At 41.8% G+C, this 18,446-nt stretch overlaps 1 protein-coding gene across 1 annotated transcript in view; it reads left to right on the top strand.

The window, feature by feature from the left end:
- The window catches only part of Dgk (diacyl glycerol kinase 1), a 42,316-nt gene extending 27,328 nt beyond the window's left edge, over positions 1–14,988 (top strand). Inside the window, exons 3-17 of the mRNA XM_017905641.1 lie at positions 2,528–2,662; positions 2,897–3,110; positions 4,890–5,051; positions 10,808–10,930; positions 11,306–11,355; positions 11,821–11,895; positions 12,278–12,515; positions 12,795–13,000; positions 13,065–13,238; positions 13,323–13,614; positions 13,688–13,812; positions 13,905–14,192; positions 14,268–14,469; positions 14,551–14,732; positions 14,818–14,988. Of these exons, the coding sequence (XP_017761130.1) occupies positions 2,528–2,662; positions 2,897–3,110; positions 4,890–5,051; positions 10,808–10,930; positions 11,306–11,355; positions 11,821–11,895; positions 12,278–12,515; positions 12,795–13,000; positions 13,065–13,238; positions 13,323–13,614; positions 13,688–13,812; positions 13,905–14,192; positions 14,268–14,469; positions 14,551–14,732; positions 14,818–14,907 (2,556 nt within the window). The 3' untranslated portion in view covers positions 14,908–14,988. The remainder of the gene's footprint in view (positions 1–2,527; positions 2,663–2,896; positions 3,111–4,889; positions 5,052–10,807; positions 10,931–11,305; positions 11,356–11,820; positions 11,896–12,277; positions 12,516–12,794; positions 13,001–13,064; positions 13,239–13,322; positions 13,615–13,687; positions 13,813–13,904; positions 14,193–14,267; positions 14,470–14,550; positions 14,733–14,817) is intronic.
- Positions 14,989–18,446: the final 3,458 nt, after the last annotated feature.

Below are 18,446 nucleotides of genomic sequence, written 5' to 3'. Positions count from 1 at the left end.
AAAACGACCTAACCGTGGAATACGAAGCTTGCGAGCGACGCTTTGAGGCGAACGTTACAATATCGAGTATTCCTGTGCGGGTGTCTTTGCTCGGAATCGGTGGCACGTTTCGACGTCGTGTGCCGGACAATAAAGTCGAAATTGCATTTTTCTCTCGAGATAATCCGGCATTTCGGGACGAGCGTGTTCGTACTATCGGTCGCTCGCGACCAAGTAACTGCGCCCTTTCGCTTTGTACCCGCGGTCCGTTCCGAAGCTTTATCGTCCGTGGCCGCTCGGGCTGAACAGGGATGAGCGGAAGATAAGAAAGAGGGAGCGGAAGGAAAAGGAGAAGAAAAATGGTGAAAGGCAACGCCCTCGCGTTGGCTGGAACATCGATAAATGTCGCTCTCGAACGGATCTGCTCAAATAAGACGCGAAACTGGGTTGGTCGTTAAGGACCCGTAGCCGGCTTGTTTCCTCATTAACTTGCTCGTGCAATTAAAAGACGCCCGCGACTTAGGAGGTCAAACGCCTTGAATAGCGCCTTCAAGTTACAAATGCCGATTGTACGAACCGTATCGACTAATTAGCATTGAAAAGTTAATGGCTTACATCGAGACAAGATCCGTGCAACAGACAGCGGAAAGGATCAGATTTGTTAAAGACGATGAATGCGATTTGTGTAATTATTTAAACACCGTAGAAGAAAAATGGCGATACAGGAGTATCTATCGAAGCAGGAGAGGGGGATAGGGTTAGCCGGCAAAGTAATGGTGTCTATAACGAACATTCTGGTAACGAAGGCGGGGTGCAGAAAAGGGTCACGATAATTAATCATTTGTAATGTCACAAACGCATTATTCGAGAGCCTTGATGAAGTCGTAGCTGAAACAAACACCCGGGTGATTATAATTGGTATTCATGAGCGACAACTAATGAATGCTAATTAATATCGCGCGAACTTGCTTCAAGGTACCTGTAATTATCGATTATGTTAAATACGCGTGTATGCGTGCGAAACGAAATTTTGCGAGCAAAGAGTAAATTAATTAACGAGAACGAGGGGAGGGGGGACGTGGAATAATGGAATGTTTACACGTTAGGAGATATATTCGATCTAGATATCCGAAAGGATATTCGTAATCGAGGAGATTTCTGGGTATTACGCGTTTAGCGGTATGACACCGTGATCCTGTCGAAATATCGCGTACTCGCGATTAATTTCGATACAACGACTCGTCGTTTGACCAATTTCCTTTGAACTTCGACGGCCCGCAGCTTGCAAGCATTTTTCTCCGTTCGATCGCCGACGTCTCGAGCAATACCAAGATTTCTAGATCGAGAGCCCCCGCTGTTGATCAACAGGTATGCCGACATAATGGGAAAATATCGAACCAATTAGAGCAATTACTTCGTCACACAGGTGCTCGAGAAACTTTCACCTGAGCCCCGGAGAAATTTAATTTCATCTCTGTCGCGCGACTATCGACATCCAAAGTCTTCCGTTGAACCGTTCAACGGGAACGACTGCGTTACCGGTCCACGATCGACATCGTAATTTTAATCTGTTCGGAAAACGATTTTAATACTCGTCGCTCGTGGAACGGCGGAAGGCCATTTCCTCGGCAGGGAGTTTCCCATATGGTGGTCCAGGTCGCCCGATGGAAACTCATTTTAGCCCGCGAACACCATCGCCGGCTTTGTGTGCGGAAAGCTTACGCGTTAACAAGATTTAGATCAACGTGTAATCCGTGCATAATAGCCACTGATCTAGATCGGCCAGTGCCGAGCAAACTATTCAACATTGCTGATTACAAGATGGACATCGCTATTATCGAGTTAATATGTGTGTCCGCCGTTGAAATTCTGGGCCCGTTAAATCGACTGGTCAGGAGACTTAGTCTGGGGTAGGATTTCGTTGCGTCACGGCATGAGTACTATCTGAGAAGCATTCGCGGAATCGTCAGGTCGAAATTGCTCGGTTCATCGGACAATCCGTGTTACATTATGCCTTGTTGTAAATTACGCAAGCGTTATCATCATCACTTGTCGTGATCTTGAATAAGCCTCGAACACCAATGATATCGTGACTTGAATGATCCTCGAGTGACCTTCAGATGAACTTGGAGGGTACTCGAGTATGACCATTAGTATTTGCTGATTCGGTATCGAGAATGGTATTTTTATTACAACGATTATAATTGATTTGTCGGCGTAACATTTAAATCGTGAACCGGAACGTCACGAGTTATGATAACAGACCCCAATTACGATGACTGATTAAATTAAGTACCATCGAGCCAATTTAGCATTGGACGGCTTATAATTTCCAAATGGATTTCTATAAACAATCGATTTAAATTGCATTTATTTCCAAATACTCCGCTATCGTTGATCGCTTTTTCCGATTCCACGCCGAGTCGGAATTAAAATCATCGAATTAGGACAAACGCGTTTGCCATCGATAATGCCCGAATAGCGTAAACGTCGAGCATACGCTTTAAAATATGCACTGCTGGTTATCATTGAAATGTTCTTGTTTCAGGACATCGATTACGAGGAATTTCGCAAATTCCTGAACACCTATCTCGAGGTGTCGAGCCCCGACGAACTTTCACGGCACCTTTTCCTATCGTTCGTCAAAAGGGTGCCACGGGGAGTCGATGGGAAAGCTTTCAAGGTATGCTTCCCCTTCGTTTCGTTTCTCAAAAGACTCTTACATTCGGAAAGTGACCTCTCAGCGGCTATGAAAGGAGAAAGAGATCCGAGTAGCCCTCGAGCGAAATATTCAACTCGCCGCATGCAGCGTTGTATATTCGATGAAATTTTTCATACCGATCCGTGAATGAAATAGCTCGGATCTTTCGTCAAAATACCACCTCGTCTAACTGTAGTGCAACGATTCCCGTATCAGGAAATGGCCGTGTTATCGTCGACGACTGCCTGTGCCGCCATTACGTCTCACACGACATCGAGCAGTAACGTGAACAGCACTGGTCTTCCTGGTGGAACGTCGTCGGAAGGACACGGTTCCTTTTTAGCCGAAAAAATCCACGGGATCACGGAGAAGCTGCAAGCTTTGGGACACCATAAAACGGAAAGCGAAACCTCTACCAGGGCACGCACAGGTAATTACGATTTTACTCCGTGTCACGAATTAATTACCCCTTCGCGACAAATCTTTTAATCCGATGTTCCAGACTGATGTTCGCGTATTTAATTGGAGGTTAATCGTTAAACGAGCTGAACGCATAAGCGATCGTCTTCGATCTCGCGGAGAGAAAGGAAGCTATTATTGTTTTTTAATTCCTCGTGGTCGTTTAATCCTTGGAACGTTGTCGAAGGAAAGGTCTATTTAGAATGTCCTTCGACGATAAATTTAGGTCTTTGACAAAGGTATTTGCAGTGTAAACGCGCAATATACGTGCACGTAAACGCGCTAAATCATCTTTCCATCGGTGCGAGTCTACAACGACATTATGCAATATTAACTTTCTCTAATCCAGGGAGAAGACCAAAATGTTTACCCTAGCCTGGTGTATCTCGCGGGATACAAAAGGATCAGACCACAGGGATATCTTTGGTACATTCCTTTCGTAAACCCTATCGTGTAACCTTGCTGAAACACGATACCAGAACGTTCAATTCGAATGAATGATATTCTCGAATTCGAATACTCGAGTTATTTAGACTCTGATTTACACCCGTGTATAACTTATCATCGGATCGGCAAACGCTCGGATGAGGACGATACATTGGCAGCACAAACGTCAGTTATCCTTTTATTCGTCTGAGACACGCTCTAATACCGAATGATACATTGCGCGATCAAACGTTTCTGACATTGTCACCGGCGACAAACGAGTATAAACGCGAGTTTCGATGCCGCGACACGGAAAAAATCGATCGATCCTGCAATGTGGGTCACCGTGAATGATTACCGGTTCCATTCGGTAATTTAATCTCGCCACCAAACGTCGGGGGTGTCAATTTTCCACCACGCAATGCTGGCAGTGAGCATCGAAAAGAATCTGATTGTTCGGCCGCGATAGATGATAAATGATAATCCAAGCTGCGAAGAGAAGAAAAGCGAAACTGTTCGAAACGATCGTTCGTTAAAGTTCTCCGATTTTCCTTGGATCATTTACGAAATTCGCGCGTAAACGAAAGACGGAAAGCTGAACGCGGGGAAGCAAATGGACGGATGCGTCTCTTTATGTGCGCGACATGCTTCGACGATGTTTCTCTTTGATTAAACTTCCACGAGAGCTGGCTTTCTATAGCATAAAAGAGTATAGTAGAAATAAAAGAGTATCATAGAAGATACTTATAATATATACTTCAAGTAAACGCAAGGTATATCTAACGTACAGCAAAAATCTTTACCTTCCGTTCTCTATGGCGATTTCTCTCTTAATGTATACGTATATCGATAGCGGAGAAAGCTGCTATTTAACCATTCGAAGGGACGCAAAAGTTTGTCCTGTAATTATGATTTCCGGGAAAATGGCCGGAAATCGTGCGATTGAAAATCGAAACCCTCGTTAGCGATTGGTTCAGCTCGACTCTCGAATGCATCAATATTTAACGCGACATTATAGACAATATATCGGTAGTACTGTGACCCTCCATCCGGTAAATGTTGAGTGTTGCGGGAAATTCAACGCGCACACGCCGGATGGGGACGGTATCGGTTTATCTCTGCCCGTGTATTTGATTGATCGGAATCGGAGACAAAAGCGGTCAGAAACGCAATGAACCCTCCGCGAATGTCCATTAGACGTTGCTTTGCCAGCCAGTAAATCGAGAATCGGGCCACGATAAATCAGAAAGCTCCATCATCGGTTCGGTCATCCGATCGCTCACTTGGCTATATCCTCTCTTCTGTTTCATCCGGGGGCTTCAAGGAAGCGTCCATCCCATATTGACGATACAGCACACCTCGTACAGCTGCCACGACGTGATCGAGAAGAAGAGCACGGACAGCAGCCCCAGTCACAGCCAAATGTCGCGGAATTCGTCCAGGAAGTCGAACAATTCGTTGCTCGTCAACAACGGGAAATTGGAAGGTAGGTCGAGCTGGATGTTAACGACGCCGTCGACCAATTTGCGCGCTCCTCGCCGGTATTCGGCTGCCATTCAACGGAATTACGTTATCCTCTGATGGACTCTTTTCCTTTTTATCTCTTTTTTCCTTCCCTCCCGTCCATCCTCTTCATTTCTGACGGTGCGTTTTGACGTCCCATCGCACGAGTGGAAGAGATATTCCTGCACAAAGTCAACATCTCGTAAAAATACACAGAGGCTATTTTCCATTAAGTTTAATTAGTTCTGAATTTACGACGAATATGCGTTGTACTTTAACTAGCCCCGAAGCTTTTCCATCGACTCTCAGATCAAAAGGTAACCCCGAAGTTCGGAAACGTTCGGTAACGAGTATCAAACTCGCGCGTTCGAATACGAAGACGACACTGGAAGTTACGCGCAAAGTAAATCGAGTCGTTCCGTTTAAATTCAACGTTACAACTTTCGTTGCAACGTTTCGCGCGAAAATGTACTATGGTGTTTTGTTTCGTGAAGTATAGCGGCAGGGGGAGTCGATAAACGTTCGGTCCGAGGTAGAACGAGGAATAATTTTTCACGCCGATAGGCTATCTCGAGTTAAACGACACTGGATGATCATAACGTAACTCTCTATCCCTCTTTCTCTCTCCTTCTCTCCATGATCGTCGTAGGATTCTTTACGATGAGTCGTGACATATAGGTTGGCAAACAAATCGATGCCATAAAAGCGAACTGTCCGACACCGTAAAGCTTGTAAGAACGTGTACGACTTAATGGTAGCTCGATCGCGTCTTAATCGATTTCCCTCTGCGTCGCGTACACACGCACACGCAGGATGACGGAAAAATTCTCCACGCATACTCAATCGTACATTTCTCGATAACAAATTCATTTTCCACGCGAATTTACTCACTGTTCTTTCGTGTCGAGGTTCCACCGGATCCATTACCGGTACAGGGGGAAAAGCGAGTTCCTCCGGTTCTTGCAACTTCTCGAATAGATCTTTTAAAAGAAATCATGCACGGAATAAAGGGGGAAAAAATAAAAGAAAAGTGTAAGAAACAGTCGAGTTTTACGATGCAGCAGCGAGATGACACTCGTTACTCGGACGAGTAAGGTAGAATCCCAGCTACGTTAGGTAAAGTTATCTTTCCCGGGGACGTGCGATCAGTGACAATTTCGCCACGACCTACATACAATCTCGGAAAATTTTCTCTCCATCGTGGAATAATACCGTTCGAATCCTCCATTAAAGCTGGCTGCCTAGGCAAGTCGACGATAAATTTCTCGATAGCGCCGCTGCGGAACGCCGCGATATTACTGCTCGAAGCAGAGTTTCAATTTAAGGGGCCAAATCTTCGGGGGTGTAATTTTCATACCGATGGGATGGTCGCCGGCCCAAGGAATTTCTGTATCGTTAAGGCGGGCCAAAAATACGATCACACGGGATGTCGACTCGAGATCACGAGAGCGAAACGGTGAAACGGAGCAGCGACACGAGAATACCCTTTGGCAGGCTGGAAAAATTGATGTTCGCCTCGAGAATGGAGCGGAATCTTCTTCACCAGGGGAACAGCGTTACGCTCGATATGATAAAGGGAGGCTTCGCTCCGCGCGACGTCGATTTTTTACGCTGATGCATTATTCACGACGGATCTGAGGTAACGCGATCGTAAATGCGGTTGAACTATGACTCGACGCATCAGCCCGGCCGGAAGTGCGTTTCTTATCGCAGCGGTATTGAAAGAATACGAGGCCCTAAACCTGTTCGACACGCGAACTGCCACGCATCCCCGGCAACGAGCCATCTTGGCCACGAGTTGAATAGATATGGCTTACCGATATTTGGGTCGATCTACCCCTTTATTCTCCCGTTCCGGAATTTCTTCTCGACTTTTTGCCAAAGACCGTTCTACCGTTGAGAAATTTTAATATCGGAGCCTCTGACTTGTTTTACAGGAGCTAGGATGACAAAACACACGGTGAAGCGTATAAACGCACGTCGGGGCGAACTTATAAGACGATCCAACATGGCTGAAGTTTCCAGGGTCAGTCGTGTCGCGTTCTTATTAATATTATCGCTAGACGTGTCCGATATAAAGTTTGCACGTTACGAAGATGTAAAGGATGGCTGTTATGGAAACCTGGGAATGGCGACAAAGAGTGACCTTTAATGCGTTGAACGTCGGGAAATATTTGGCAGACTTTGACGCGGATTTTTGACGAGATAGACTAAACTGCTTCGCGACTTCCTAGAGCCAGGAAAACGCGTAAATAGTCATTTTAAAATGACAGCTTGATCTTTGCGAAAAGTCACGGGATAATCCGAGGAAATTCAAGACCAACTGTTTGCGGAGTCGTCTCGGGCGAAAGGGAAACGACGAAATCTCAAAGGCGATATTTTTGAAACATGAAAAGAGTTGAGGAAACGCGACATCAAACGCTGTGTTCTCGCTTTGCCTCGTTTAAACGTTGTCACACCTCGGATTCCTTGATCAAAACGGCAGAGATCTCGTTTCGTAAAAATCGCCAAAGCGATGAAAAGACTGCGGGAAAATACACGGCGGGACGCACAATTCGCTTTAAATAATATACCTTCCTTCTTTCCTTTCTTCCAAACGAATATATCTTTATTTGCGAACTTCGGTAATTATCTCGAAACGATCCCGGTGTTAAAATTAACGAGAAAAGATGTGGAATCGTTCGGTATGAATCCACCACCCCCTGTCGGTAGCAACCAGTAAACACGTCAATCGATATTACCGCCACCCGTGGTCGCTCCCTACCAAAACATCTTTTTCGCCGTTCGATTGTCCCGCTACTAGCCAATGAGTTTGCGTGCTCGTTCGATTCCCGAAATAACGCGAACCGGTATCGTCTGGTATAAATAACGTCAAGCTTAGAGAGAAGAGAGTACATCGCGACTCTCAGAGGTTTCCGAGCTCTCGCGATACGCTTTCTCAGTATCTCTCGAGTCACGCGAGAAGCAACAAGTGTCATCTTCGTATTTCCCGCCATATAATAATCGTCTATCGCGACCATTGCTTGTTCGAGATTGCCCTTATGTTTTCCATGTCCTTACCCTGGAACAAACACGTTACGGCATTTTAACCATCGATTCTCGAAGAAATGCTATTACGTTTACCGGATCCGGTCTCTGATACGTTACCGAAGAAAGGTGAGCAAAGAAGACCACTACCGAGAGCCGAGAAAAGGTGAACCGACTGGTATTTAAACGACTCGCGCGTGTTTGCAAAAAGTTTGAAAGCGTTGCGCGTATTACAAGGATGACATGGAATTTCGTAGTCGATCGAGCGGGAAAAGTAATTAATGGAATTACTTTCCGGAGTGGAAATTCTGTCTAAAATTCTGCTAAACAGAAGGTTCCAGCGTGCATAACGCGAAAATTAAACGTCATGAATTTCCATGTCGACGTAAAACACTCGTGTCACCGACACACGCCGCGCGACTAACCAATATTTCCCGACGTTCGAGCTGGCTGAAACACGCGAAGCCTTTTATCAAGCAAAAATGACACCGCTACGGAAGAATATCGCTTTTTCGACGTGCCCTTTCGGCCAGGTGGATCGCCGGAGTGTTGTCGCGGGCCTGGATTAATCGCAGCGGGAAACAATGCACGTGGCCGTCCGGAATAATTCTATTCATACGGCGAGATTTCATTTCGACGGAAATAACGTCGAATAAGTTAGCCCCGTCCGGTTATTCATTACGCCGTGATCGTCGCGACGAAGCAATCAATCGTGTCATCCGGCCAGCATCGATAGTTTCAATTAAATTAATTGTTCGCCGTGATCCCGTTGCACACTGGAATAAATTGCAGTCAGCTTTACGAACAAACGTGCTACGTATATACACGATCGGTGTGCACCGGTATACAGACGAATCTTTCTCGCTCGTGCTCTTTTCGAGAGAATAATTAGCCGCACACGCCATCTATCCCCTTTGAATTCCTTGAATCTCTCTAACCTTACCGCGCGATCGCGATTCAACGATAACGTTTCCGTCGAACGAAAGGCTCGATGCGTTTAATTGCGGACTTAGAATCAATATTTATGGTTCGAATACGAAAGTGCTGTTGCATCCGCGTCTATATCGAAAATCAACTGTTTGCTCGAAGCTGTTGAAAACTAACTACCTCGCTACTTCCATCTTGTTTGATTAAATCTATCCACCGTATCTCTGTCTTGGCCGTGTAAACGTTTGAAAAGTGATTTCGACCATATCTCCCGTCGAGGAATCAGTGTTAGCGACGGCTCTCACAGAGTTCCAGCGGAAGCAGAGTGAAGAGGAGTGACGCGGAAGTGAGAACGGGGCAAACTCGCGCCACGGTGCTTTTTCCAGAGGCAAGCGCGGTATTATTCCGCGCGTGTCTCTCGCCTGGCAGAAATCAGTTTTCGCGGTTCGTTTGTGCATCGCTCGGAATCGCCGCGAGATAAATCATGACGCGGCCATCGAGAAATCACTGACGAGGCGAAACGTACCGCGGGAGAGAGTAATAGAATAGCCGGTGAATTTGTTTCAACGTTGTTGCGCGTACTAAAGATAAATCGTTCTCCTTCCACGATTGATCGGCCGCCTTTATTTCCCTCGTGACCAGCCGCTTTATCCTCCTTCCTTTTTATTTTTTTCTCTACTGCCCTCTTTTCTCTAACGGCAGCAGGAACATCTCAGGTGCTTAGGTATCTGGAGACTCGTAAAATCACGAGGGGGAATTTCAGGGGCAATATCGATGTCCTCGAAGCTTCGTCTCCGATTCGGCAACTATTTTTATCGGGCGTCGTGACGAACTAGACTCACGCGAGGTGCTCCTCGGCCAGGCAATCACGTTTCGCTAGTTTCGAGTCATCCTCGATGTCTGCGTACGCTTCTGAACCAATGATTGATTCTCTGGGATAGAATTCTGCTGATATTCGGTATTTCCCTTTGGAATGTAACCGGAACGTTTACCACCGACGTCCTTGCGTCGAAGATACCTGGAAACAAAGATGGCGTCAAATCGCGCAAGTGTCCCGTTGTTTTTCTAATTTCTGTAAAACATCAACGCGTTCTCTAATGATCTGCAACGTCGTTAATTCGTGAAACAAAGCTCTACGACCGAAAGTTTAATTTATCGAATAAATCAAGCGAGAGATTTGGTTACTGAAAGAGTATATACCTTGACGAGGAACTCGCGATCAGAACAAACGTTTGTTACGCTTTCGATCATTCGACAGCCTGATTGCTTAGCTACCGCGCGGGATCTCGGAATAAAACACGAAAGTTCAGCTTACAAATATCGTTCCAAGAATATTCGTCGTGGCTGAGCGTCTATCAAGAGCGATCGCGCACGTGCAGCGCTGGATCGTTATAATTAGAGCGGCACTCGTGTGGATGCATCGATACTTGGCACCTAAATCCCGTTTCGAAGCAACAGGTTCCTTCTAGACACGACTGTTAGACACGGCTCTTAGACACGACTGACGAAAGTTGTTTCGTTGTAACCTAAAAATAACATTGCTGCTAACGTTTCCTGGTATATGCTACTCGGGAAAATTCGTACGGATCTGACACTCGGTATAATAATAGCCGAGACGACAGAGTTACGCTACTCTTGATAAGTATTCGCAATAGTAGCTTGTATTCGATGAAATAAATTTTTAGCAAGCCAAGAAGTAGATTGTGAGAGGTTTCGAAGCAGTTACACAAAGGATAGGCGATAAATTAGTCTGGTTTTTTAACTTCGTTATCTTTCGATTTACAGAGATGAGACACCTGGTCAGAAAGCAGAGCACGATAGACGTACACTCGGTTAAAGTCAGCCTCAAGGATATCGTGTGCTATCTCTCCCTACTGGAAGCTGGCAGGCCAGAAGATAAATTGGAGTGTGAGTAATCCTTACTTTCGTATCGATCAGCGTTAATTACACTATGGATGGATGCTATGAGAGAGAACTAGCTTAATTTCGCTCCGATGACGAGCAATTTTCTACCATTCCCGCGTTCTTACCGCATCGTCGTGGATCGAGCAAATCTGATAAGACGAGCTAATCGATAATCGCGTCCGTGTTTCCTGAGCTCCTTGAACATTCAGATTCGCGTGTCCAACGCCCCAGTGTCATTCTCTCAGACCGGTCCTCGACTCTGCTAGTTGCTCCCGCACACAGCGTGTGCACTTGAGCTTGCATATCCACTGCAACTTGTTGCGCACCAATTTCGACGCGCAATTAATTCATTTACTTTTCTCTATTTCTCTTTTCTAGTCATGTTCCGGCTGTACGATACAGATGGAAACGGTGTTCTTGATACCAACGTGAGTAACACGAGCACAACTTCGCATTTCCGTATTCGTTCTTTTTATTTTCTTATTTTCTTTTTTTTTTCTTTTCTTTTTCCTTTCCAAGCGCGATCGAATTTGATCGACGAATAAGATGTTCAATAAATCAATTCGACGAACCTTTTCAAACGGGACGAAAGTGACAACGAATCGAATTAGAGGTACTCTCGTGTAATCGTGCTTTGTGTAATTTAACTGGTCGATTTGAAATTTATAACTGATGCATCTAATTGAACAATTTTCCAGTCCCAGTTTATTACACGTTGAACGGGAAGACAACGAGTTTTGCGTTACGAGGGTATAGAAAATTGAATCGTCCGATTAATTGATACGTCTGCGAATACGGCGTCAAAGTTCGTAGCTACGAATTGAAATAGATCGATTCAAGAGCGCCTTATCTGTCGTAGACCCGGATTTAATATCATTATCGCGTGTCCCTAGGAGATGGACTGCATTGTCAATCAAATGATGAATGTCGCCGAGTATCTCGGGTGGGACGTCACGGAATTGAAACCGGTGAGTTGTTGAAATATCGTTTATATTCCCTATTACGTACACGTTGCAGTAAACATACGCACACGATTTTAATTATTTCTATCTCCGCTATATCTGAAAGTAAATCCCTCTTCGCGTGATAAAACGCTTGTATTATTTCCTAATATTAATATGGAAAAAGCCTTTCAAAACAACGTAACCCGCAAAAGAACTTTCGCTATGAAAGAATATATCAGTTTGCACATTTTCGATAAAAGAATAGTATAAGTATACTATATGGCATGTATACGGAAAATATGTTTATAAGGAAGATACATAAAATCCGATGTTTCTTTATTTATATAGCGTAGAGATAGAAAATTGATGAACGATATCTGGATGTGTAAATCCGTGATATTTATAGATACTGCAAGACATGATGGTAGAAATAGACTACGACGCGGATGGTACGGTATCTCTAGAGGAGTGGAAAAGGGGTGGTCTTACGACGATCCCGCTACTGGTGCTTTTGGGCCTGGATTCTCACGTAAAGGAAGACGGGAATCATCTCTGGAGGCTAAAACACTTTAGCAAGCCCGCTTACTGCAATCTCTGTTTGAATATGTTGGTCGGTCTCGGCAAGAAGGGTCTTTGTTGTGTTTGTAAGTATCGTCGTAGGAATTTCTTTGATGTCATAGCCTTCTTTTTACGCGCGTGTTTTGTTACAAAACATTTTCATCCGATGAACCTTCTTTTCTTACATCTCTTTCCCCTCTGCCCCTTGATAACCTGCAACAAAAGAAGAGCAAGTTAATAAAATATATAGTTTCTATCGTTTATCGAGAGAAAAAAAGATACTGAGACTAAACACGTTGAGTATCAATAAATTTTTTTCATTTCCATTGAAACACGAAACAAGCAAGCCATTCTCTTTTGTGCAGTCTGCAAGTACACAGTTCATGAAAGGTGCGTTCAAAGAGCGCCAGCCTCCTGTATAGCTACTTATGTAAAAAGCAAGAAGACGTCGCAGACGATGGCACACCATTGGGTCGAAGGAAATTGTCACGGGAAATGTTTCAAATGCAGGAAAACAATCAAAAGTTATAATGGGATCACAGGCTTACACTGCAGATGGTGTCAACTGACAGTAAGTAATCTTTCTTTCACTTTGAGATCATCGTAACGTTATTCTAACAGTCATGATTTTACAGCTGCATAACAGATGCGTCTCACAAGTAAGGGCAGAGTGTACGCTCGGTGAATACGCAGTTCATATCCTTCCACCTACAGCGATTTGTCCGGTTGTCTTGGATAGACAAAGGTCATTGTCCAGGGATAGTAAAAGAGGAAGCAAACATGGACAGGAATCGTCGACTGCTAGCACTGTAAGTGCAATAAGATGAATGATTAAACACCGGCCAGGTATAGCATCGAAGGTTCTAATTCGAGATGTAAAATTCTATTAGCAGAGTGGATTCCTAACATCTGGTACCGCTACTAATCAACAACCGGCTATGTCCTTCCAAATCACACCGCCACCGGGGAGTATGCCGCTTCTAGTGTTCATAAATCCAAAATCCGGAGGGAGGCAAGGCGAACGGATGTTGAGGAAGTTCCAATACATCTTGAACCCGCGCCAAGTTCATAATCTGGCTGTGGGCGGACCTATGCAGGGTTTGCAAATGTTCAAGGACGTGGAAAACTTTAAGGTGATCTGCTGCGGCGGTGATGGTACCGTTGGTTGGGTCTTAGAGACAATGGGTACGATTGATAATTTAATAACATGGTCTCTGGAAGATCCATTTGTAAGCAGTATTTTATCTCTGAACTTCAGATCGTGTTCACTTCGACCATCAACCCGCTGTGGGTGTCATACCATTAGGTACAGGCAACGATCTTGCAAGATGTTTGCGATGGGGTGGTGGTTATGAAGGGGAAGCTATTCACAAAGTTCTCAAAGTATGTAAAATTTCGTATTGGGAAACCATTGTAGTGCTAATTGAAGGAAGTATCGATGCATTTAATGTTATTACTTGCAAAATAATTTATAGAAAATAGAGAAAGCAACGTCTGTAATGATGGACCGCTGGCAAATAGAAGTACTTGACCAGAAAGATGAGGAAAAACCAAATCAAGATAGCATACCGTACAATATTATTAACAATTACTTCTCGGTGGGCGTCGACGCTGCGATCTGTGTGAAATTTCACATGGAAAGGGAAAAGAACCCTGAAAAATTCAACAGTAGAATGAAAAACAAACTTTGGTACTTTGAGTACGCGACCACAGAACAATTTGCTGCCAGCTGTAAAAATCTTCACGAAGATCTCGAGATCATTGTACGTAAATGTTTCTCATTTCAAATTATTTATATTTGTTTATCTAGTAATACTAATTACATTTCTTATTTATAGTGTGATGGAACTCCATTGGATTTAGCACATGGACCTTCCCTTCAAGGTGTCGCATTATTAAACATTCCTTTTACTCATGGAGGTTCCAACCTCTGGGGTGAACACCATACGAGACATCGTCTTGGTAAACGAAAGAAACGACCGGACAAAGAACTCAGCACCAGCAGTTTCAATTCCGTAGATCTCACAGCCGCAATACAAGGTAAGTAATTAGACAATATTTAATTAATTGTTTAATAAAAGACAAACTAGAGCAAATGAAGAACGACAAATATATTTATAGATATTGGGGATAATCTCATAGAAGTGATCGGTTTAGAGAACTGTTTACACATGGGTCAAGTGAAAACTGGACTTCGTCATTCCGGTAGGAGATTGGCTCAGTGTAGTAGCGTCACTATTACCACTAGCAAGCGTTTTCCAATGCAAATCGATGGTGAACCATGGATGCAAGGTCCATGCACTGTAGGTTGATCTTTTAAACGTTTAATAATGATTATATATATATAGTTGTATATACTAAAAATGTAAAAACATTTTATTGTTACAGATTCATATAACGCATAAAAATCAAGTACCAATGTTGATGGCACCTCCACCAGAGAAGGGTCGTGGTTTCTTCCGTTTCTTAAAGAGGTGAACTTCAACTTTATCAAATGGCGGAACTGAAAAATTGAAATAAACAACTCAGTTTCCAATCAGAACGTAGTCTCAACATCATCTCGCCTGTTTTATCTTGTCTTAATTAAACGAAAAGAAAAAAAGAACGTATCAGTTCGGTCGTACTTAACACAGCTTCAGTGTTCGTCCGAGCACGTGGAATGAGCTTCGACATAACTTAGGTATTCTTGTGTACAGTATTTTTGAGAATAATAACAAAGCATCGTTCGTTTTAGTATTAGGATCAGCGGTAGACTCGTCGGTCATCGGTGCTTTGAAGAACTCGATATCAGAATAAAATTTTGATCGTTTTGTATATTATGCTGAAAAGCGTCGAATATGTTTTCCTTTTTATTTCTCGAATCTATGACTTGAGTCTACCGCTTTAAATATACAAGTACAAGCCTGTACTATCGTAATCAAGAATTGTACGGTATCATGCAAAAGAGAAAATAATTTCTTAGGTAATGTTATCTAGATAATATTAATGACGACTTCTTTAATCATTCTTTTTCTTCGTATAATACGTAGAATTATCGTAAGAGTTTCATTTATGCATGGAATAAGCTATAAACAGGATGGTTGAGGATAAGCAGAACGTTTCTCTTAGGTAAATAACATATGTTTATCTAACACATAAAGAGTATAAAATTTAGTTTTATATCGTTGAATGTTCATCTGTTGTATATTATTTTATATTCTATTTGTTGTCTTTTTATCTGTATACCCTTGACCAATCCTGCAACGGTTTACTTTTATAAAAAAAAAGAAGAAAGGTTATCGAATGGCGCATAAGACAATTCCGATCACACCTCTTTTTTGCACGACTCCGTCCAACCATCAAAGATCTTCTACTTTCCTCTCTTAACATTAAGATTTTTGTACGGAAGCTTAGTCGTAACTGCTTAGACATAAATCACAGTTGATTGATTTTATTTATTTATTTATTTATTTATTTATTTATTCGTCCGAAGTATTTATTTATTTGATGGCTCTCAAGCCGAAGCAATATATCATAAGCATATCAGTAAACCGAGCGCGACTGTAAAATAGCGTTGTAAGATTCAATTGTTCTGCGTTTGCTCTTCGTATGAATCGCGCAATCAAAAATTATGACAATTATGCGCATATTTTCGATTTGATGCAGCGTAGCTTGTTAAGCGATGCAATAGTTGTACACTATTATAAAATTAATCTATTAAGTTTTTCTTTAATTTATTATTGCCTTTTACACGTTGGCCGCTCTTAATCGATACATGAACAAAACGCTTTCTTAATCGTACGCGTATAAACGTATGGTGAATTATTAAAACATAGAAGTGAATCACGTATACTAAATATTGTATTGCTAAATAAGTAGAAGACAGATATAGATATAACATACTACGAAGTTTAATCAAAATCGATTCAGCCAACGTGTTAGATATAATGATCAGTATTGTGGTATGGAATTTATAGGATTTTTCGTAGGATTCTTCTACGACTGTATCGGCACGAACTTTCTCATTATCTGTACAAATGCTTCTATACCTTTGCGACTTTCATAACCTCGTTTTCACGGGTGCTCTGACATATTGATTTACTATTTATTTGTTATATATATAATATTGAGAACAATCAATTGAATGAATGCCAATAATTACAGACATTTTCTAATAATTTTTCAAAAGCATTTTTCTAATCTTCCGTCCGATAAATAGAAATAAATAACAATAGGTTGCATTTTTTTATAAGTTGACTCATGTATTTATCGTTTTGACATGTTCATTTCTGAGCACTCCTCACTCACATTCACCCCACATTATTCCAAAATGTCAATTTTAAGAGAGACAAATCGTCGCAGCAATATTGAGTAACATGCTTCGACCGATTTGTGAAAATAAAAAGTAATAAATTTTTCATGCAACAACAGGCCATTGTCATCGAGTCCACTCACACTTTTCTAATCTGTACTTATTCCGCTTTCGTATCACGTTTCACGCGTATATTATGCTTTTATATGAAAGAGGTAACGAAAAAGTACGACACCAAATAACATCCCGCAGGGACCATCACAACGTCGAAAACCCATGTAACAAAATGATCTTAAACTTTATCTTATGGCAATGATAACGGTTAGCCTCCTATAATATTTCAATCCAAGCAACGTGAGCGATATTATTTGTTCTTTTAGAATTCGTTAGATTTTGTTTGTGATGAGTAGAAGTTGGTTTTTTCTTTCGTTTTTTTTCTTTCATGTTTTTAAATTTTCTATTTCGTTTTTTTTACTCGGTTTAACGATGAACGAATTCAAAATTTCCGTGAAAAGACGTTCCAGAGGCAAGCGTTTACGAGTCAATATTTTCAAGCATGTATTTCTCGATCGTTTTACGTAGAGGAATTGATATACAATTTATTCGTCACGCAAATAATGAGCGTTTCCCATTACAATCGTTATATACGCATACTTCCTATAGCGATTATACGATCGACTATAATATATATAGTTGCTCTCGTTAGACGAATCGAAATATTACGCTTACATATAATGATACAACCATTAAGGTCTTAATCGTTAAGTTGTTATTTGTTAGCAAAAAATCGGACGATAGAGGTACGATAGAATTATCAATCCGAGGAGGTCCGATTATCTGAGAGTTACAAGTAAATATCGTCGTGCTTCTTCGTCTCGAATCTGTGAATACTATTGGCACAATAATTACAGATATTGTTTTTCTATTGGATTGGCGCAGTGTCTCAGTGTGCTTGTCATGTATAATGTTATGGTATACAAAAAGACCCAAAAATCAAAAAAGTAAAAAAAAAAGAAAACGAGAAAAGGAAAGAAATATATTCCCGTGTCCAACAACGTGAAAAACCATAAAACGGTTACGTAAAGTGGAAACGAATTTTTTAGCCCTTGATGCGATATATCGGTTTCCTCCAAAAAAATATTCTGATTTATAATTAGTATATAAATAGAGGGTAACCTATTCCTAAACATAAATTAGTGCATTTTAAAAAGAACAAACTGGAACTCGCCAAAATTTTAATGAATAAAACTTGATATATTCAATAAACTTCGACATTATCGCGACACTTTTACTTGATATTTCTAAATTTTTTAAAATCAGTTTTTTCTAATTTAACGTGTTCCTATTGTATAAATATTATAACAAATACAACCCTCTACATTATTACATACCCAAAGAACACCCTGTATATATAAAACTAACACATTGTAACATTGACAATAGCGCATGTCAATTATTTTTTTCTTTTTCTTACTATACGCTCTCTATGACTTACAGCGGAACCAGTAAGTTAAAGGAGCAACGTTGTTACTTGCAGCGATGAAATAAAAGTACCTATAACAAAGAAAAAAGGCAAGAACATGTATTTCTCGTTGATAATTAAGAACACAGGAAAATAATAAATTACACAATTTGAATTGAAAATTTAGAGAAAACGTTACCTCGGTGCCTCAAATATTTTAGTCTAAATCACTACGATTGGAACGTGACGGAATAAAAATTACAT

Source organism: Eufriesea mexicana, unplaced genomic scaffold, assembly GCF_001483705.2.
Source record: "Eufriesea mexicana isolate 0111107269 unplaced genomic scaffold, ASM148370v2 scaffold4231, whole genome shotgun sequence".
NCBI classification, from domain to species: domain Eukaryota; kingdom Metazoa; phylum Arthropoda; class Insecta; order Hymenoptera; family Apidae; genus Eufriesea; species Eufriesea mexicana.
This window is presented reverse-complemented; position numbering and strand designations above follow the sequence as displayed.